This window comes from Lithobates pipiens, unplaced genomic scaffold (assembly GCF_037356315.1).
Source record: "Lithobates pipiens isolate NorthernLeopardFrog02 unplaced genomic scaffold, aLitPip1_a1.2 Scaffold_19, whole genome shotgun sequence".
Lineage (NCBI taxonomy): Eukaryota > Metazoa > Chordata > Amphibia > Anura > Ranidae > Lithobates > Lithobates pipiens.
This window is the reverse complement of record NW_027507764.1, coordinates 90,517,234-90,538,907: the sequence shown is the minus strand read 5'-3', so window position 1 is coordinate 90,538,907 and position 21,674 is coordinate 90,517,234. Positions and strand designations below refer to the sequence as shown.

Genomic DNA, 21,674 nt, shown 5'->3' with positions numbered 1-21,674 from the left:
CCTGGGAGTGATGTCACCAGCCGGTGCTTTGTACGGGCACGGCAGTGAGGGCTTTGATCACAGGTGAGGCTCTGCACACTAGGTCATTATGCCATTGTTATGTCATTTTTGCCATTGTCTTGCAGTCATTGTTTTTTGTTTTTTTTCAAAGTGGGTTTACAGCCACTTTAAAGTGGGAGTCCACCGGGACTCCGGGTTTTTTTTTTTTTTTTAAAAGACAGCAGCTACAAATACTGCAGCTGCTGACTTTTAAAATAGTGACACTTACCTGTCCAGCGCGCCCGCGATGTCGGCATCCGAAGCCGATCGCTAGGTCGTCTGTCGGGTCCTGCCGCCGCCATCTTGGGTATGGGAATCAGGAAATGGAGCCTTTCGGCTTCATTTCCCGGTTCCCTACTGCGCATGCGCGAGCAGCGCGGCGCAATCCGGACGGTCCCCGCTGCCTCTGGGAACTGTGTGTTTCCCAGCAGGCAGCGGGGGCACTTGCGCAAAGGGGCGGGCAGTTGCGGAAAGGGGCGTAATCTACGCCCCTTTCCGCAGACAGCTATCCCGGAAGTGGGTGCAGTTACCTGGATTATCCAGGTAACTGCACCCCCCTCCCCCCTGAAAGGTGCCAATTGTGGCGCCGGAGGGGGGGGGGATTCCGATGAGCGGAGGTCCATTTTAGGGTGGACCTCCGCTTTAAATGCAACCTCCAGCTCGCTGAGTTTTGCCAAAGCGTGTTACTACCAATGAAAATATTAGTAAATATGGGGAAGGGGAGCTGAGAGTCAGCACAGGGAAGTGTGTTCAGGGGGAAAGCACAGCATTGTGGGAAATGTAGTCCCCTCCCCTCATTCACCTCACTGTAGTTCTATCTATACTGAGCACTGTACACAGACTGCCTGCAACAGCACAGGGACAGCCATTGCACAGGGAGCCATGAGGAGATGGGGAGGACAGCTAATAAAAAGTAAGTTTCTGTGTGTCTGTACAGCAGCTGCCTATGTCTGCTCCATGAACACTCTGCCTGCTTCATGTGCACGTTGCTGCCACGTCTTTCTTTTGAAAAACACAAACCCCAGCAAAGGTGGAATGTGCTTTAAATACAATAATAAAAACAAACAGGCAGAACTTCCGAGTGACTGCTGCAGAGTGGAGGCTTTCCTGGTGCTGGTGACGTCATCTTCTGGCGCCCCCTCCCTCATGCACAGACGGCCGGGAGTGGGCGGGGCCGGCGTGGAAGGTTGCCCTGGGAAGTGGTGCGAGGCGGAAGGAGGAGAGAGAGGAAGGTGACAGAGCTGAGCCCGGGCTCCTCCTCACCTGTGTGGGGCACAGACAGGCTGGCAGAGCCATGACCTGTGTGCTAGGCACGGTGCCCCTGCACAGAGAAGGCAGACTGTCTTGTGTGTGAGGGAAGCCTTATCTCCAGGTACTTGCTGTGTCTGTGTATATCTGTCACTCCTGTGTGTGTTAGAAGAAGGAAGCCTAGCTACTTCCCACCCAGGCCAATTCTGACACCTCTCTCCTATGTAAATATCTTATTTTTTGCTATAAAATTACGTAGAACCCTCCAAACATTTTATGTTAGTGTAGCAAAGACCCTAGAGAATACAATGGCGGTCGTTGCACAGAATTATTATTATCTCGCACAGAATTATTATTATCTCGCACAGAATTATTATTATCTCGCACAGTATTTACACAGCAACTTTTCAAACGCTTTTTTTGGGGGAGGGGGGGGGAAATAGTTTTGTGCTTTAAAAAAGAAAGTAAAGTTGGCCCAATTTTTTTGCCTAATGTGAAAGATGATGTTTCAATGAGTAAATAGATACCTTAGATTGCACATGCTCATGGAATGGCGCCAAACTTCAGTACTTAAAAATCCCCATAGGCGACACTTTTTTTTTTCTTTTTTTTTTTTTTTTACTGGTTACATGTTTTTAGGGACGCTTTACATTTTATTTAAACCTTTTTTTTACTGTCTAACTTTTTTTTTTTTTAGTTTGACGCGTTTTTAAAACTTTTATTCCTATTAAAAGGAATCTAAACATCCCATGGAATATGACATCATCGGTCCTCTTTACAGTGAGATATGGGGTCAATAAGACCCCATGTTTTACCTCTAGGCTGGGAAGCCTGAAAAAACCCCCCCCAAAAAATGGTATAGGCATCCCAGCGGGGGGGGGGGGGGGGGGCTGGAGGGATGGTATTGTTTGAATGCAGAGGCTGAGCATGATGTCATAACATCACGCCCAGCCTCGAACGATCATAGAGACTCCGGCAACCATCTGATCTGCCAGAAATCTCTATGGTAAACATCTGGGGCTGGCAGATCTGTTCTCCGACTCCGCGCTGACTCCGCGATGGAAGTGCTGCGTCAGTAGAAGCACCGAAGGGTAGCGGGAGGGGGGGACACCCCCTTTTGCCACCCTTAAGAATGATTAAGTGGTGGAATAGCCGCTATGATTGTTCCCATGGTGTAGAAAATCGCCAGCTGAAAAAGCTGATATCTGAATGATGCCTGTAGCTGCAGGCATCATTCAGATATACCCGCACAAAGTCAAGGGCGTCATATGACGGCCGGCAGGCAGGACGTGGCTAGGGTCACTTGTGTGTATTGGGAGAAGGAAACCTAGGGTCACTCCTGTGTGCATTGGGAGAAGGAAACCTAGGGTCACTCCTGTGTGCATTGGGAGAAGGAAGCCTAGGGTCACTCCTGTGTGCATTGGGAGAAGGAAGCCTAGGGTCACTCCTGTGTGCATTGGGAGAAGGAAGCCTAGGGTCACTCCTGTGTGCATTGGGAGAAGGAAGCCTAGGGTCACTCCTGTGTGCATTGGGAGAAGGAAGCCTAGGGTCACTCCTGTGTGCATTGGGAGAAGGAAGCCTAGGGTCACTCCTGTGTGCATTGGGAGAAGGAAGCCTAGGGTCACTCCTGTGTGCATTGGGAGAAGGAAGCCTAGGGTCACTCCTGTGTGCATTGGGAGAAGGAAGCCTAGGGTCGGTCCTGTGTGGGTCAGGAATGCTTACCTGTTCCCAACCTGCAGACAACATGCACTGCTCTTCAGCAGAGACTCAGGGTTCTGATAATTCTCTACAAAAAGTGTACCTGCTGACTTTTAATAGTCGGACACTCGCCTGTCCAGCGATGCATACGAAGCCCCGCTCCTCTCTTCTTCCTCAACGAGGAGCTGGCATTCTTACTGTGGGCACCTAACTGTGGCTTCACAGCGGGGCTCATGTATGCACAGCGTGTGCCTGGCTGTGAATGGCCGGGCAATATTCTGGGACCTGTGACGTGTCCCAGGAGATTGCAGGGTAGGAGGTGGAAGAGGTGATCTCCCTTCCGGTGCCACAGAGACCCGGGAGGAAGTGGGAGCTGGATGCCTCTAAAAGGGGGTATCTGCCCCCCAAAAAAATTACTAAGTAGGAACAGCGATATGTCTCCACCCCCAGTCAGTCCTACCCCCATACAGTTAGAAACACTAACTAGGGAACACAGTTAACCCCTTGATCTCCCCCTAGTGTCAACCCCTTCCCCACCAGTAACATTTACACTGTAATCGGTGCATTTTTATCGCACTGATGGCTGTAAAAATGTGAGTGGTCCCAAAAATGGGTCAAGTGTCCAATCTGTCCACGGATCACGGCCATTACTAGTAAAAAGAAAAATTAAAATAATGTCATAAATCTTACAAAATAGTTTGTAGATGCTATAACTTTTGCACAAACCAATCAATATACGTGTATTACCAAAAAATATGTAAATGAATATATATTGACCTAAACTGATGAAGAAATTTGTTTTTTTTTAAAACATTTTTGGGATCTTTATTATAGCAAAAAGTAAAAAATATTACTTTTTCTTCCAAAGTTGTCGCTCCTTTTTTTTATTTTTTTTTTTGTTTATAGCGCAAAAAATATAAACCTCTGGGGTGATGAAATACCACCAAAAGAAAGCTCTATTTGTGGGTAAAAAACGACGCAAATTTAGTTTGGGTACAGCCTTGCATGACTGCTCAATTGGCAGTTAAAGCGACGCAGTGCCAAATTGTAAAAAGTGCTCCGGTCAGGAAGGGGGTAAAATCTTCCGGGGCTGAAGTGGTTTAGCATCCTTTAAGGGGTTTGCCATTCTGAGAGGCGGGGCTGTTGGCACTATTATATGCAAATATGCATCCACTCTGTGCCAAGGCCCGGCTACTGAGAGGCTGCATATTTTCATCCTCTGCGCCAGTTGCTCCTTTAAAAACAAGCTTAGACCATATATACATAGTGTATTTACAGGAACATGTACAAACGCAGGAAGTCTAATGTGCAGAGAAAGAGGCAGTGACGTGTGTGCATGCCCAGGAAGTGAATGTGTGCAAAGGATCACTACACCCCCCCCCCCCCCAATAAACAACGCTAACTAGCATATCCCCCCAACCCAGAGAACAAGACACCGCCCACACTTACCTTGCATATCAGCAGCCTCTATGCTTGTGAAAGAATTGGGTCAACCATGTTAGAGGCTGAGCAGCAGTACACTTCCTGGGGGTGTGTGCATGCCCTTTCAGTTTTCATGATGATGCATTTCCAGGTCTTGTACCCCCCCCCCCTCCCATTACACTTTATACTTAAGGACTTGCATAAAAAAATTATCTGGTTATGTAACTAGAGTTACTAAAGGTTTGATGGGGTATGAGTAGTTTGCACTTAGAAAATATGTATTTATAGTCTGGAAAAGTAAAACCATGCAAAAAAGAATCTTTTTATTTCAACATTAGTATAAACATTTGGTACATTAATATACTTGTGCCAAAAAATAAAAGGCATGGAAATTACGCTCCAGCATTTGACAATTTAGTTAGAAGGGCCCTGCTCAAAAGAGTTTACAATCTACAAGGGTAGGACACTAAAAAGTAGACACCTTACAAATCACATTATAAAAGCAGAGATACCAGTCAAGCTGATAACCATGACAAACATTTGAGGATCAGAACTGCTCACCCTAAACAAGAAAGTGCAGGATTATAAGCAAAAAACAGATAATATTATTACAAACTCAAAAAAGGCAATGCACAAACAAAATCAACACACACTTATGGTTGGAATTAGCATGAAGCTTCATTTTCATCTAAGCCATTACATAAACTAGATTAACATGAACAGTTGTAAATCTAACGTGAGAATTAGGACTAACTAGAACAAGATAAGTTTCATGAGGCACACAAACAAACACGTGGTCAGAATGGACAGACACAATTTTAGAAACCTTGCCCACAAAAAAAAAACACACATTTGAGGGCCCTAACGCAAAACAATACCAGCAAACACATAAAGCGATCACAAAACCACAGCCTTAGTGGCGTGTGGGACAGGCCTTATGCGCACTCTTCTCCCCCAAAAAATAAAACATAGATGTATCTGTAAACCAATATATGCACTGCAGACAAAGATTCAGGCCAAACTGCCACAACTGCAGGCCTTTTATATAACCTAGATAGAATTGCTAACACACCCATCAAGTAAAAGAAAAAAAAATCCATGAGTGTAATTGTTTCTGTCTCTTCATGTATGCCTCAAGTGCAAGTGCTCACACCTTTACAAATGAAAGAATGCCTCTGCATATATATCTGTGCAGGCTAAACCTAAAACTAACAAATGTCTAAGACTGGTCAGGATCAGTGATACCAAAAATCTAAACATTAAACCTGTATGTTGTTGGGCATGTGGAGGGTACAAAAGAGGAAATTACAAGTTTTTGAGGGCTGCTTCACACAAATTGTTGACTAAGTGCATATGTCATTCATTATCAGCATACAACATTAAAATGTGTGTGCAACATCACACCACATCCATATCTGGCCAAAAACACACAGCTCTAGATTTGGTGCAAATTAATAATTAATTGATTTCTAATGTAATTTCTTGGGTTTCCATGTTTTGAAGGCTGGTTATGGGTGATTACTATCAGCATGCTGAACCATCTCGAAATTGGTTAGCTTTTGCTTGGTAAGAGGCTGCAATTAGTGGTGGTGGTGGGGAAATGTTAAGGCTGATTATTGTCCTTACCCATGGAAAACATATGACACGCTTTGCAAAGGTGATGGTACGCTCCTACACATGAATACTAAATTTTGACGTAATTAATGGAAGGACCTGAGTCAGGAGTTATGTTTAACATAGGGATGCCAGACAACTTTTCTACTGTATGTGAAGTGGCATGCTTGGGATTCGACTGTCAAACAGTCCTAAGTCTCAGGGGTGCAATGAGTTAATCAATGCAGATGTACTGTGGAAGGCCAGAGAGCCATTGAACAACCTGTTTCTGGCATATGCCATGTGTTTTGAAGACTTGGCATGGGTGATTACTGTCAGCATGCTGAACCATCTCGAAATTGTTTAGTTTTTGCTTAGTAAATGCAATTAGTGGTGGGGAAATGTTAAGGCTGATTATTGTCCTTGCCCATGGAAAACATATGACACGATTTGAAATGGTGGTGGAACCCTCCTACACATAAATACTGCATTTCTTTGGACATATACCTATAGGTGGTGGAATTACATCAGTCAGAAGTTATGCTTCTTGATTTATTCTGTGATATTTGTTGATTCTTGGTGGGTGAGTGTAGAATAGTGATGTTGCCCTCTGAATTTTGTTAATGACTTTTGGATTTCTGATGTTGGTACATATCACATTTTTTGGGCTGGAAATACTAAACACACAAAATTGTGACTCATTTCAAATTTGCATCAGCAATGGTATTTGTGGTTTGAAAAGAGTTTGGGTAAAGATTCTTGTGAGATGGAGAGTAACAAGTGAAAGTGACAGAGACAAATATATATTTTACCAAAACATTCCACATTCTAGCGTTCTTAAAAACAAAATAGATGAAGAGGCAACATTGTTGCAAGAAAAATGTATTTCAGAAAAAGATACATTTCATTTCATCTCAACATTAAAAGTATTTATTTGGGGAACTTACAACTGTACCATTATAATCAATGGCTGAAACTTGCATTGGACTACAGTGGGGCAAAAATTTTTAGTCAGCCACCAATTGTGCAAGTTCTCCCACTTAAAAAGATGAGAGAGACCTGTAATTGTCATCAAAGGTATACCTCAACTATGAGAGACAAAATGTGTAAACAAATCCCAACCATCACATTGTCTGTCTTATTTTTGAAAGAATTTATTTGCAAATTATGGTGGAAAATAAGTATTTGGTCACCTACAAACAAGCAAGATTTCTGGCTCTCACATACCTGTATCTTCTTTAAGAGGCTCCTCTGTCCTCTGCTCATTACCTGTATTAATTGCACCTGTTTGAACTTGTTATCAGTATAAAAGACACCTGTCCAAAACCTCAAACAGTCACACTCCAAACTCCACTATGGTGAAGACCAAAGAGCCGTCAAACGAAACCAGAAACAAAATTGTAGACCTGCACCAGGCTGGGAAGACTGAATCTGCAATAGGCAAGCAGCTTGGTGTGAAGAAATCGACTGTGGGAGCAATAATTAGAAAATTGGAAGACATACAAGACCACTGATAATCTCCTTCAATTTGGGTCTCCACGCAAGATCTCACCCCGTGGGGTCAAAATGATCACAAGAACGGTGAGCAAAAATCCCAGAACTACAGGGGGGGACCCAGTGAATGACCTGCAGAGCGCTGGGACCAACGTAACAAAGGCTACCATCAGTAACACACTACACCGCCGGGGACTCAGATCCTGCAGTGCCAGACGTGTCCCCCTGCTTAAGCCAGTACATGTCCAGGCCCGTCTGAGGTTTGCTAGAGAGCATTTGGATGATCCAGAAGAGGATTGGGAGAATGTCATATGTTCAGATGAAACCAAAGTTGGTAGAAACACAACTATTCGTGTTTAGAGGAGAGAGAATGCAACCAAAGAACACCATACCTACTGTGAAGCATGGGGGTGGCAACATCGTGCTTTGGGGCTGTTTCTCTGCAAAGGGAACAGGAAGACTGATCCGTGTACATGAAAGAATGAATGGGGCCATGTATTGTGACATTTTGAGTGCAAACCTCCTCCCATCAGCAAGGGCATTAAAGATGAAACGTGGCTGGGTCTTTCAGCATGACAGTGATCCCAAACACACCGCCCGGGCAACGAAGGGGTGGCGTCGTAAGAAGCATTTCAAGGTCCCGGATTGGCCTAGCCAGTCTCCAGATCTCAACCCCATAGAAAACCTTTGGAGGGAGTTGAAAGTCTGGGTTGCGCAGCGACAGCCACAAAACCTCACTGCCCTAGAGGAGATCTGCATGGAGGCCAACATACCAGCAACAGTGTGTGACAACCTTGTGAAGACTTACAGAAAACGTCTGACCTCTGTCATTGCCAACAAAGGATATATAACAAAGTACTGAGATGAACTTTTGATATTGACAAAATACTTATTTTCCACCATAATTTGCAAATAAATTCTTTCCAAATCAGACAATGTGATTGTCTGGCTTTGTTTCCACATTTTGTCTCTCATAGGTGAGGTATACTTATGATGACAATTACAGGCCTCTCTCATCTTTTTAAGTGGGAAAACCTGCACAATTGGTGGCTAACTAAATATTTTTTGCCCCACTGTATATAGCGTGCATTTTAGGCCAGCGCTAATTTTGGTATTTACTATAGGGCCCTGTAAAAAAGCCATGGGAGTTAAAATGAGAGTAGTTTGCCTTCTGAGCATGCTCAGTTGTGCTGGCACCTATTTGTACAGAAATGGTGAATTTATCTCTTCCCAGACTTTTAAAGATATTTCAGTGTAGAAATCACTTTTTCTCAGTTTAAAAGCATCTTTAAACAATATACCGCAGACTTTTAAAGATATTTCAGTGTAGAAATCACTTTTTCTCAGTTTAAAAGCATCTTTAAACAATATACCGCATATTTCCGTACCATTTTTAGGCAATCGTATCATGCTCTAGACATTTTTTCCATATGTACTACTCCAGGTTCTAGCAGAGTAGAGGTTTGGGCGTTTTGTTTTCTGGGAGCTATAGTAAATTTGATTTTGGGAGTATTTTTTCACCAGCGCTATAGTGAATACATAAATTACCCCAATTGAATGTTTGTAAGAGAATATGAAACATACAATGTTTAATTGCTATGATCACCTCTTTATGTATATAGATATAGATTTTATAGATATAGATTTTATATAACTGCCAGGAATTGCACAACAAAGTGCTTCAAACTTGAAAAATATGCTAGAGTAAGACATCTACTAATTGCAGGTGCAATGATGTTCAGGCTCCTGCAAAAAAAAAAAAGAAAAATAATAAATGCACATTTTATTTTAATGCAAAATCGTGTGCATTTATCTTAAAAATTTACTTCCAAATGCCACTGTATTTCATTTTATATAACTGCCAGGAATTGCACAACAAAGTGCTTCAAACTTGAAAAATATGCTAGAGTAAGACATCTACTAATTGCAGGTGCAATGATGTTCAGGCTCCTGCAAAAAAAAAAAAGAAAAATAATAAATGCACATTTTATTTTAATGCAAAATCGTGTGCATTTATCTTAAAAATTTACTTCCAAATGCTTGCTGTTTATCTTCAGAGCTTCTGCTGATCTCCAAAACTCTAGCGCTTTATTAGGCAATTATGAACAAATTAAATGATGAGGCTACTTTCACGCTGAAGGCGTTTTTCAGGCTTTTAAGTGCTAAAAAGAACGATTTGTAAAGCGCCTGAAAACCCCCTCCCATTGCCACCCCAGTGTGAAAGCCTGAGTGCTTTCACACTGGGTTGGTACTCTTGCGGGACGTTACAAAAAGTCCTGCAAGCATCATCTTCGGGGCGGTTTGGGAACGCTGTATACAGCCCTTCTAAACTGCCCCTGCCCATTGGAATGCATGGGGAGTGCTTCGAAAGCGGGTGGTTGTAACCCATGGGCAGCTGGCGGGGGTTAAAAGTGCCCTGCTAGCGGCCACTAAAACGGCATGGCCCCAGTGTGAAAGTAGCTTTTCCCTCCATTCCCTATTAACCAGAAAGCTCTGTAGGTGGAAGTATTTGTGTTGGGGGTTTTGAGAACTTCAGGTTCTCTGAAGATAAACTGAGCTAACAGGCAGGTACCTGGGGCCACCTTACAATAGAAGGTGAGCTCACAGCTTTCCTTTAAAAATAATCTTTGTTATACTTTTTGTTTTTCTTCAGATGAATCTACGTTTTTCACAGGCTTTAGTGGGACAATGCAATCCAAGAAAACTCTACAAAGCAAAACCCATTTCAGGACCATTGCCCCAAAAGTTGCACCAAAGGTTGTTGCCCCCTGCCCTACTTCTTTCTTGCCCTCTGTGGCGGACATCACTGCCTCTAATGTTAAACCTTTGCTTATGCAAACTCAAAACTATGCTTTGATGAAAGTCACTGGCCAAGATGGCACTTTTTCCTTAGTAGCTTTGCCACAAGTCTCTTCATCAATGGGAGGACAAGTCATTCAAACTACTGGCATACCTTTGCAGGAAAATTTTAAATTGCCCATTCCAAGGTACCAGCCTAACCGAAGGTTATTGTACAAAAAGTCAAGGGTACTAAACAAAACAAAATTCGAAAAATCTGCTGTGGGTAAAATTGAAGACAATAAGGAGAGCATTATAAAACCAGATCCTAAAGAAGAGGCCTCGGCACCAATACCTGCTTCTGTGACCACTTCGGAAGGGGCTGTCTCTGAAATCGTCATTTTTCCAGGTGGTGGAACACAAGTTTCTAACGTAACTAACTCAGACTTGCCATGCATTGATAAAGCCGCTCCTTCAGTTATACCTGCAACTAGTCCTGCAAAGCTCAGTGCTGTCCTTGAAAGTAAAGCTGACCCAAAAGACAGCGGGACTCCAGTGAAATGCAAAAATACCAAAGTGACTGATTCAACAAATCCTGCAGCAGTTCTCTCTCCTGTGGTTTTTGGCAATCCAGTTCATCTCCTTCCATCTGTACCAAAGGGAAAACTGCCCATCTTGCCTTACTCAAAAATCAAGAGATCGATTATTTCTAATTGTAAACAGCCAGCAGGCCCTTCCATGTCACCACAGCCAAATGTAGTGCAGAGTGGAATGCAGTTATCGCCAAGTGATGTCAGGGCTTCTCCATCAGTCAGTATATCACAAATGCCTATGATGGGTAGTCCATACAAACCAGTCTCTAAACCCGATGGCAATTTAAACCAACAGAATTGTGTGCCAAGTAAGAAAAGAGGGAAAAAACGTAAAACTTCAAGTGAGATTCTGTGGTATCAGACTAAAATGAGACTGCTTGGAAACAGGCTAATTATGTGCAAGGAAAGGGTCCGATCTCAGGCTGCTGAGGCCAGTGATAAAAAGAATGCAATTGTGAAGAAATACAGGAGCATTATGCCAAAGCCTTTTGTTGACATTCAGGGCTTGGCATCACTTAGCGGCTCTTCCTCTGTTCTACAATCTCAGACAGGCGAATCTGCCCTTAAAAATCGGATGATAGGTGTTAGAACACATAGGTGGAGGCAGAGTGACACACTGGCAGTGGCTGAAAATAACTGCAAAATCCCTTCCTTGTCTGCAAAACCGCTCTATAAATGTCACATCTGTGATCATAGCTTTCAGTTTAAACACCATCTGCAAGACCACCTAAACAGTCACAGCAACAAGAGACCCTACCATTGCCGTTTATGTCGCAAGGCCTATGTGCATTCAGGCAGCCTGAGCACGCATATGAAGCTCCACCACAGTGACAGCCGCCTGAAAAAGCTGATGTGTTGTGAGTTTTGTGCTAAGGTGTTCGGACACATCCGTGTATATTTTGGTCATCTCAAAGAAGTTCACCGTGTTATCATAAGCACAGAGTCATCTGCTAAACAGGTGGAGAGGAAAAGTCAAACCCACAAAAAAGAAGCAAATCTATTACATGGGTAAGTGTTTTTCATACATGCATTCAATTTTGAATCTTCAAACCCCTAACTTGAAAACTCGATAAAAGGCTCATGTAAACTTGAGTTGAAAGATTCCAGTGTCTGATATGTGTTCAGTAATGGTTTTGCAAGGAGTCAGAAAATCCCCAAATAACTTGGCAAATAGTCATGTTTGTTACTAGTAGTTAAAATGTATGTATACCAAAACTTTTTTTTAAAGTATCACTAAACCCACATAATAGAAAACGTATCAATAAATGGTATTACATGCTGCTCATACTCAGTCACTATGAGATTTTTCTGCAAAAATCCTGGTTGATCATGCTTTTCTGTCTGCTCCTTCTGCCCAAGTCCCCAATCCAGTTGGGGATTTTGCAGAGCACTGTTGGCAGCTTCTGCACATGCTCAGTTTTCAGTGAATTTCTATGCTGATCATTTCCTCCCCATCACATCTGAGCAGCCCATGTGACTATAGAGTCACACATGTGGGTATATACACAGTGCTAAATGACAGCCCACTCCCTCCCTCCCTCCTCGCCCACTAACCAGCTAAACACAATGAGGGTGGGATATTACATCTTTATTGATGGAAGCTTCTCCTCCCGGTTATTCTAAGACACAGGCTGGAGGGGCATGACAGCCTGTGACTGTCAGAAATCCACCCACACTGTGTTTAAAAAAAAGTATTTTTTTTAAACATGTGAACCAGCAGCAGAGTACTAGAATCTCCTACTGCTCATGTTTCCCTGTAGACAGGCTGGGAGAGATCTGGGTCATGTGGCAGCTGAATAGCAATTTGGAAAAAAGTACTTGGATATTTTTTTATTTTATTAAAATATTTACAGTGCCATCATCCACATACAGAAAGAGAAGAGGCAATGTAAATTAAACAGTGTGTGTTTAGTATCACTTTAAAAGGGAACTAAAATGAGAATAACATACCTCTGCTTTAATGGTTCAGTGCCTGTGAAGTCTCTAGCTGGCATCTTCTTCCAGGTTCTGGTCTTCAGCCATCTTGATTGGTCGATGCAAGATAAAGCCACTTCCGCGCATGCTCAGAAGTTCAGTCATCCTGGTACACAGACACTGTGGCAGAATATAAACTGCTGCGCATGAACCGCTTAGTATACATTCTAATGACTGCAACCAGGCAGGTAGGTTTATTTTATAGCAGAAGAGATATTGCATGTCTCCTCTGCAATCAAGAGCCTGCATTCTTGCAGCTGTTAATTTTAGATGTAAGCTCTGATTTCTTTGGATAAATTAGGGTTCAAACCTGTCAGTTTGTTTATTGATGTCTGTCTCGTTACTGAGATTTTAATTCCTGTTGTGAAGACTGAACAGGATGAGAGGAATTCCCCTCTTAAACAATTGTCCCTGAGCAGATGTCCCCATTACACAATTTCCCCTCACTTCCTGTACTGTGACAACTAAAATTCCCATCACTTTCTGTTTCAGTGACGGTGGTCACTAAATCAAATGTGGTAAATCTCCCCAAGAGAACAGAAACACCTAACAGTGGTTGTAATTCCTCCACACTCAAACTAAAACTAACACATATAACAAACATTTAAGAAAAAAGTTTTGGCTATACATACTTAAATTATTTCTATAGTGTTGTGTTATTGATGATTAGAATTATTATTAGTATACACAGCGCTTTACAAACATGAGGGCGGACAGTACAGTTTGCATACAATTTAATATAGGAGGAATCGGAGAGCTCAGCTAGTTAGCGCTTACAATCTTAAATGGAGGGTTAATTGATACAAAAGGTAAGAACTGTGGAGGATAAGTCGATGGAGAATACACATGTACGGTTGTTAGGTGGAGGCAACATATGCTTCTCTAACGAGAAGCGTTTTCAGACATCGCCTAATAATGGACACAGTAAGAGAAAGTCAGTCTGACTGGTTGTGCTAAGGAGTCCCAGAGGAGAGGGTAGGCTCAGGAGAAGCCTTGGAGGGAAGCATGTTAGGAGAGGACAAGGGTACTAGAGGAAGAGGTCTTGGGAGGAATTAAGAAAATTATTTGGTTGGTATTTTGAGACCAGCTTAGTGGTGTAAGCTGGGGGCCAAGATGCGGATGGCTTTGTAAGAAGTTGTTTGTATTTTGAATTTAATTTGTTGGGTGAGCAGAAGCCAGCGGAGGGACCCTGCAATGTCCTATTTTTAACTGATGGAAGTAAAGAAAACTGATTTTTAGCCATGATTTGAGGTGAGCATTCATCCATTTTTATCATTTGCATTATCATTGACACAAATCTGACTTGCACCCTGTATTGTGGATGGGCAGTAATCTGAGGACCCACCTAGAGCTGTACATCCTTTGTTTTCAAGTTGTGTTAGTAATTCTAGCAGGTTGGCTGTTGCGTAGATTCTATAGATGCAAAGGGCATTGTGCGTGAGTGTTGGTGGGTAAATGTGCGAAAAGTCCATGCTACAGGTGTTGCAGTCTTCCTGGCAGTCCAATTGTCAAGGAGCCCAAATGGACAGATATCCCTTCTCAAACAACCCAAAATAGAACACTAGGTATCCACCAACTCAAACCACCAATGTGTGCACTGGAGCCTTGCTACCCTCCTGAATCTGGGGAAAAACCCCTGGCTATAATCAAACCTAAAAAGGTGTACCAACCTAGTGCATTACTGTAGAACTTTTTAACTTATAGAAAATATAAACCATTATACTTAGAAAAATAATACGGCGTAACATAAAACTGCTACTAGAGGCCTGATGCTAAAAGCTAACCAGTTTGTTTAATGTTATGTCTGTTATTTCTCCTTTTGTGAGTATAATGGTTTATATTTTGTATTCATTAGGCATGGGTCCTGGTACTGTAGAAAAATATTCGAACTGTTAACTAGGAATGTGCACCTAGGTGAAATCCTAGTTCTCTGAACATACTGCCTGTTAGAGCTCTGGATTTTACTCTAGTGATTGGAAAGCAACTGCTAATTTGCAATCATGTGAACATTATTCATGAGAAAAAATGACTGTCCCTGTGTATACATAATTTCAAACTACATAAACAAAGTCTTTTAAAATGTCAAAGATTAACTGAACTCTGGAAGCTGTGGCCAAAAAAAAGGCAGACAAAGGGCAAATTAGTATTGTCTGTCAGCTCCCTACAATTGAGCTTTTCTACATTATAGGGCTGAAACAACTAAACGATTAATCGTCAACTAATCGATTATTAAATTAATCGATTAATATTTTCATAATCAATTAATCGGCCAATAACAAAATGGGGTTAAAGTTAATGAGTCTGATGATATTTACCAGATTGACCCTTTAATAGTATATCTCTCCTCTAATAGTATATACAGTATATGTCCTCTAATAGTATATACAGTATATCTCCTCTAATAGTATATACAGTATATCCCCTCTAATAGTATATAGCCTATAATAGTATATACAGTACATCTCTTCTAATATATACAGTATATCTCTCTAGTATATACATTATATCTCTCCTCTAATAGTATATAGCCTATAATAGTATATACAGTATATCTCCTCTAATAGTATATACAGTATATATCCCCTCTAATATATACAGTATATCTCTTCTGTCTGTTCTCAGAGTGGATTCGATATTTTGCTCCCTAACCATATAGTTGGTTATTTATATTTACCACTGCATATAGAGATATTTAAGAATAAATTGCCTTTTTTTAAACTTTACATATTAACTAAATTAGACACCACACCTTTTTTTTAAGGTTATTAACCGATTAATCGAAACAATATTCGGCCAACTAATCGATTACGAAAATAATCGTTAGTTGCAGCCCTATTACATTACTGACTTACCAGTCTTGTTCCACACAGAGTCTCTGTATAGAGTAGGCATTTTGATAAAGGAGCAAGGCTTTGCTTCTTTTTCAGAGCCTCCAGTATGAAAATCGGTAAGTAGCACAGTAGTGACATCCCCAAACTTCCTGGGACTAGCAGTGTCTTAACCACTTGACCACTGGAGTGATCACGTGGTAAACAGCCGCAATGTTCTCAAGTGTGCGTCATTCTGTGAGGACGTCATAGTACGCCCTCCCAGAGTTAAGCAACCATCCTGTAGCCGTCATTCGGCTATGGGCCAGTTGTTAACTGGTTAATATTACACTCCAAATATACAGTTTTGATTTTAAGAGAAAATATACATTTTTTTGTTTTGTTTTTTTAGGTCACTGCTTAGACACAATTAACCTGTATAAAAAAGCCTTATAACAAAACAGATCTTCACTTTTTGAGTTCCACCCCACTTTACCATACAGTAATGAGAGTATTTGTCAAATGGACCTATATATTGGTAAAAAATTATTTGAAGCTGGGTAGAATAGCCATATTTTGGTAAAGTGTATATAGATAGATTAGATACATACAATTGATGGAATTATTTGAAAGTTCTTGCTCTAGTTAAACTAACCAGCTTTTGCTAAACAAGATTAAAAATAGAGTAGCTTTCAAAGAAAGCTGAACTCCAGTCAGACTTCTAAATACCCAGATCAATTGTGGTAGATTCTTTGACTGTTGAAGGTTTTGTAGTTCTGTTCATCCAATCTTAAGATGTTTAAGTTCTGTCAGGGCAGTGAATCAGATTTTTATAATCATACATTACAGTACACAGCACAGCATTCTGAAAAACCTAGGGCTATGCTGCTACCTTCAGGAGACTGGACGATGTCTAAATAAAAGCTGTTAAGGGCTGCCTAGTATAACCCCTTCAACTATTTTGCTAGGAGAACCGGCATCTTCTCTTTTGACCTAAGAGAAACAAATCCTTTACTTTTTATTGAGACTTTATGTACAAGATTCTTCAGTTGCTGTCGATCAGCACTCATTTTCTTAACCACTTCCCGACCAATCGCCGCAGTTCTACTGTGGCAGGTTGGCTCCCCTGCGCGAGCCGTCGTAGTTGTATGTCGTCTCGTGGGGTCGGTATAGCAAGCGCACGCCTGAAGCACAGCAGGGCTGTGCCAATGATTGCTGGCCACGAGCTATCGTGAGCAGGAGACACAGAACAGGGATGAGTGTATGTAAACACATACTTCCCTGTTCTAAAAGGAATGACAGATCATGTGTTCCTATTAGCTAGGAACCGCGATCCGTCACTTCCTCTAGTCAGTCACCTCCCCCTTCAGTTAGAATCACCTCTCAGGGAACACAGTTAATCCCTCGATCGCCCCTTCACTGCCAGTGAAATTTTTACAGTAATCAATGCATTTGTATAACATTGATTACTGTATTAATGCCAATAGTCCCAAAAATGTGTCTCAAAATTGTCCGATGTGTCCACCATAATGTCCCAGTCACGATAAAAATCACAGATCGCCACCATTACTAGTAAAAAAAAATAATACAAATGCTATAAATCTATCCCCTATTTTGTAGATGCTATAACTTTTGCGCAAACCAATCAATATATGCTTATTGCGATAAAAAATTTTTTTTTTATAGATTTTTGGGGATATTTATTATAGTAAAACAAAATGCATGTTTTATTTCAAAATTGTCTGTATGCTTTTGTTTATAGCACAAAAAATAAAAGCCGCACAGGGGATCAAATGCCACCAAAAGAAAGCTCTATTTGTGGGGGGAAAAAATGAATGTCAATTTTGTTTGGGTACAATGCCGCACGACCGCGCAATTGTCAGTTAAAGCGACGCAGTGCGGAATCAATCGCAAAAAGTGCTCTGGTCAGATCTTCTTGCTGCTATAATGCAGCTCTTTTCTCAAGGGGTCAAAACTATTGTCCTGAAAAAAAAAAAAAAAAAAAAAAAAAAACTATTGTCCTGGAAATGCAGCGATTTGTGTTTCTACTCAAATCTGTTTACCATTCCCTAAACCAGGGGTCTCCAAATCTGGCAAAGGGCCAGTTTACTGTCCATAAAACTTTAGACAGGGCCAGACTGTGGCCAGTGGGAGAAGAAAATGTCCCAGAGATCTAATACCCCATAATTTGTGTCAGTGGGAGGAATAGTGCCCCATCGTTGGTTTCAGTGGAAGGAATAGATTCCCATCATTGGTATCGATGGGAGGAATAGTGCCTCATTTTTGGTGTCAGTGGCAAGAACTATAGCCCACTTTTGCTAACCATGCACACTCCAGTAGCACTAGATTAGTTAGTGCTTCATGGCCTTTTCAGCAGCTGGCATTTTGTTTCTCAAATTTTCATAAACAACATCTGGTCTTCTGCCCGCACCTACTTTATTTCATTAAATTTTTACACCAAGTGGATGTTCATGCCTTGGCTGATGATGCTGGCTTTGGTCGTAATGTTCTTCATGCAACGCTGTAGGCTTCCTTGAGTCACCCTTGATAATTGTTTTGTTTTTACCTTTTTTGTGGGTCCATTAGCCTTTCTGTTGCTCACCCCTCAATTGTACTGCTTTTGTAGATTCCTATGTTTCAGAATTCAAGCCTGTGTCCCCTAAGCTACAACAAAGTAAATATGATTTTTTTTTCTACCTTGAAAATAGTTTTCTTGGAGCACATTACAGGACACAGGTATTCTGACACATTAATTATGCTCCTTCAGGAGAATGGACACTGGCATAGCAAAATCTGTAAGGACAACCCAGTATAATCCCTCCCTCTACCAGCATGCCTTGGTTTATTAGCAAGCAATAGAGTGGATCATATGAACAGAGCAGAGGGACCTGTGTTCTGTAATATACTGCCAAGTATACAATATTTTTGTATACTGTGGTTACCTGATAAAACTTAAGTTTTGTCCCTCCCACAGCCTGTGACTGGACAGTGAAGGAGAAGCAGAATGCAGATTGGCTAATTTTTAATCACTCCATCTCCTGCTATCAGCACACTCCTTGTAAGCACATGGGCACTGATGAGAACCCCCCCCCCCCCCCAAACCAGAGCTCTGATATTCAGTAATTGTAAATAGCTTGTGACAAACCAAGATTCTTGCACTGCTTGTATCAAGAAAATAAATGTAATGTTTTAATCAATACAGAGCTGCAATAATTTGTGTCTTTTATATCTGCAGGGACAGGAATCCGACTGAAGATGATGTTCTTCATGGACAAGCAGATGAGATTCAACTGCAGATAAAATGTGGACGTTGTCATTTCATCACCCCTACATTTTCAGACATGAAACTCCATATGTTTTGTGCACATGGAGATGAATTTAAAGAAATATTAACAGATGGCGTCTTAGAGAATAGACAAGGTGCTCAGGAGGAGGTGGTCAAACATGCAACTCATCACTGGAAGTTGTTGAGCGAGAGGCGGAATGTGGTCAAGTGCTCTAAATGTGATGAGGAGATTTTTGGTTCCAGCAGACTGAGGAGACATGTATGTGTTTCAGACTCTACTCTCAGTGAATGTAAGGAAACTGAGATCGCTCCATCAGTGGAAGGACAGACTGAAGACCTTCCATCTGGATCTTGCACTGAAATTACATTTCACTGTGGAAATGTTTTTAACTGCCTGTTGTGTAAACAAGTATTTGAAATGCAAAATAAGCTTTTTGAACATTGGGAGACAAAGCACAACTGTGATGATCCCTTTTTACTTTGGACAATTTTTAGTTCTTGTGCCAAAAATGATTCCAAATAGTCTTTAAGTAATTTTGCTTTTGTTTGTGGAAAGCTGCACATGCACTATGAATCCTGAATTCCAACTTGGTTTTGAACTGTGAGACTTTTTTTTTTTTTTTTTTTTTGTTATCGGTTTCAGCTTTAATTTGTTCATTTGAACAGTTTGCATTAGTAAAGGCAAAATTAACTTTTTATGGCTTTTTATATACATTCTGGAAATTGGTTTCATAGGAAGTCTGGTGCCACAATAGATCAGCTGCAAAACTGATTTCTAACCTCTTAGTTCCAGAGACATGCAAGGCTGACCTGTTATCTGTAGTTCCACAGGCTGGTGGTCTGTTTCTATCTGGTGGCTGTACAAGCCTGATAACTATGGGTGTTGCCTCTCACTTGCTGATATAATCCACTACACAGTCTGTCCCCCTCAGCCTGGCTATGTGTTTGTTTGTTTTCTGTAGAATTTCCTCAGACCAATTACTTCTGTATCTACTGCTAAAATATGGCAGTAAGAGGTTATGGATAAACAGTCAAAATAACTTGTCATAGTTGTTATTCAGTCCTCCAAAAAATGTGAAACAGTTTATTATATGTGCGTCTATGTGATGATTTTCAGTTTCTTCTGGTTCCAGTAGAGAATTTTTTTTTGATGAGGCACTCCTAAGCTGCGTGTCTCTATAGACAGGTCTATCCATAGTTGACTTTGGTATAGTAAGCAGTAGTCAGTTTCCATATTTTCTACTATTCTTTTGTTAAAGCACTTACATATTACAGCACAAAGTTTTAAGCTAAGGTTCCCTCTTACATTTATACATCCGGTAAAATAAATGGTGTAAATAATAGGATTTTTTTTATAACAGCTTACCTGTAAAATCCTTTTCTTTGAAGTACGTCATGGGACACAGAGCCATAATAATTACTATGTGGGTTATAGGCCACCTTCAGGTGATGGACACTGGTACACCCTAAGACAGGAAGTCCACTCCCTATATAACCCCTCCCACTACTGGGAGTACCTCAGTTTTGTAGCAAGGCAATACACATTTATACCAGAAAGAGGGGAGGGACCTCTGTGTCCCGTGCTATTCTTCAAAGAAAAAAAAATTCTCTTATATTCACAGACGGGCACAGCGCCTCTCTTATCGATTGAGTTGTTTGCCCTATTACTAGGAGATACTAGGCATTAGTTGTAATAGAACACTCAGAAATCCGAAGTTCCGCCCAGGGGGCAGTCCCTTGGGCAACAGCCATCCACCCTGCCATGCAGCCATCAGTTTTATTTTGCCTAGTGAAGGAGAAGAACCTAGGAACCCTGCGGGCCCATTGGTCTGTCCTTTTTTTATGCAGAAGCGTGACTTTTTGCACAAGATGAATGATCCTGTGATCTACTATCAACAGCCGGCTGGGTGACAGGCTGGATACCCTTATCCTTGTAGGCTCCCCAGTCCGGCCATTGAGCGCTTGCATGCCGCAGCTACGCGCTCGGCAGGCCACGATGAAACCTCAGCTCCAGAGGTGTTTGTGAGCTTTTATGCTCAGGGGCATACATATGACCGGGCTTCTGATGTCTGCGTCACAGTATACCGGGCCAGCAGCCACCCTGTACTGATCAGTGAGTGGGTCTGTGATGGAATGTCTCCCAGCTCTTCAGGACTGGTAAGTACAGGTCTCCCTGCCTCAGCGGGGCTGAGCATTCCCTGGGAGGTCGATTTGGGGGTCCCTCTCCTCCCTCTCTTCTCTCCCCTGTTACTATCTCCCCCCCCTTTCTGGGGAGATGCTGCATGTGGCTTATGAGCAGTGTGTGTGTGTGCCTATACAGGGGCTCTCCGGGGGGCTCTCGCCTGGGTTGGGGGGCTGCTCTTGCTGGCGGTGTCCTGGGTCCTGTTCTTCAGGCCCCTGGAAGGGGTCTGTGAGGTTTTGCTCATGTTTTGTACAGCACTGTGTTCACTGCCATCGTTTTCTCCCTGTACCTCATGGAGCTGCTTTGGCGGCCATTTTAGGTGTGGGCAAGGGCAGCATGTTTTCCTAGGCTTCAGCGTCCATTTTCCTAGTGATCTCCTGTACAGGACACTGGCGGCCATTTTCTGGAAGCCTGGACACGTTTTTTCAGTGTTCTCTAGCAGCAGCATGTGCTCTCACAGCCCTTTTCCCTGTGTTTTATGTCTTTATACTGGAGGCTGGGTGGCCATTTTATTGAAGCCTGAGCACACTTCAGAGCGGTTTGGCGCTATTTGCAGCGGC

The 21,674-nt window shown here is 42.0% G+C and overlaps 1 protein-coding gene across 2 annotated transcripts; it reads left to right on the top strand.

Moving 5' to 3' along the window:
- Positions 1 to 859: 859 nt before the first annotated feature.
- Positions 860 to 19,972, top strand: ZNF438 (zinc finger protein 438). 2 transcript variants are annotated; one of them, XM_077491063.1, is made up of 3 exons: positions 860 to 952; positions 10,148 to 11,873; positions 18,882 to 19,972. In XM_077491063.1, exons 1-3 carry the CDS (start codon positions 922 to 924, stop codon positions 19,453 to 19,455), a joined length of 2,331 nt encoding a protein of 776 aa, XP_077347189.1. In that variant the 5' UTR covers positions 860 to 921; the 3' UTR covers positions 19,456 to 19,972. The 2 variants fall into 2 exon arrangements, with proteins under 2 accessions (XP_077347189.1, XP_077347190.1); XM_077491064.1 differs by lacking the exon at positions 860 to 952 and adding an exon at positions 1,140 to 1,411.
- Positions 19,973 to 21,674: the final 1,702 nt, after the last annotated feature.

Coding starts and splice junctions, on each gene's coding strand:
- ZNF438 (XM_077491063.1), top strand. CDS start 922: ATGAGGAGATGGGGAGGACAGCTAATAAAAA. Junction 953..10,147: donor GGGAGGACAGCTAATAAAAA/GTAAGTTTCTGT, acceptor GTTTTTCTTCAG/ATGAATCTACGTTTTTCACA. Junction 11,874..18,881: donor GAAGCAAATCTATTACATGG/GTAAGTGTTTTT, acceptor TTATATCTGCAG/GGACAGGAATCCGACTGAAG.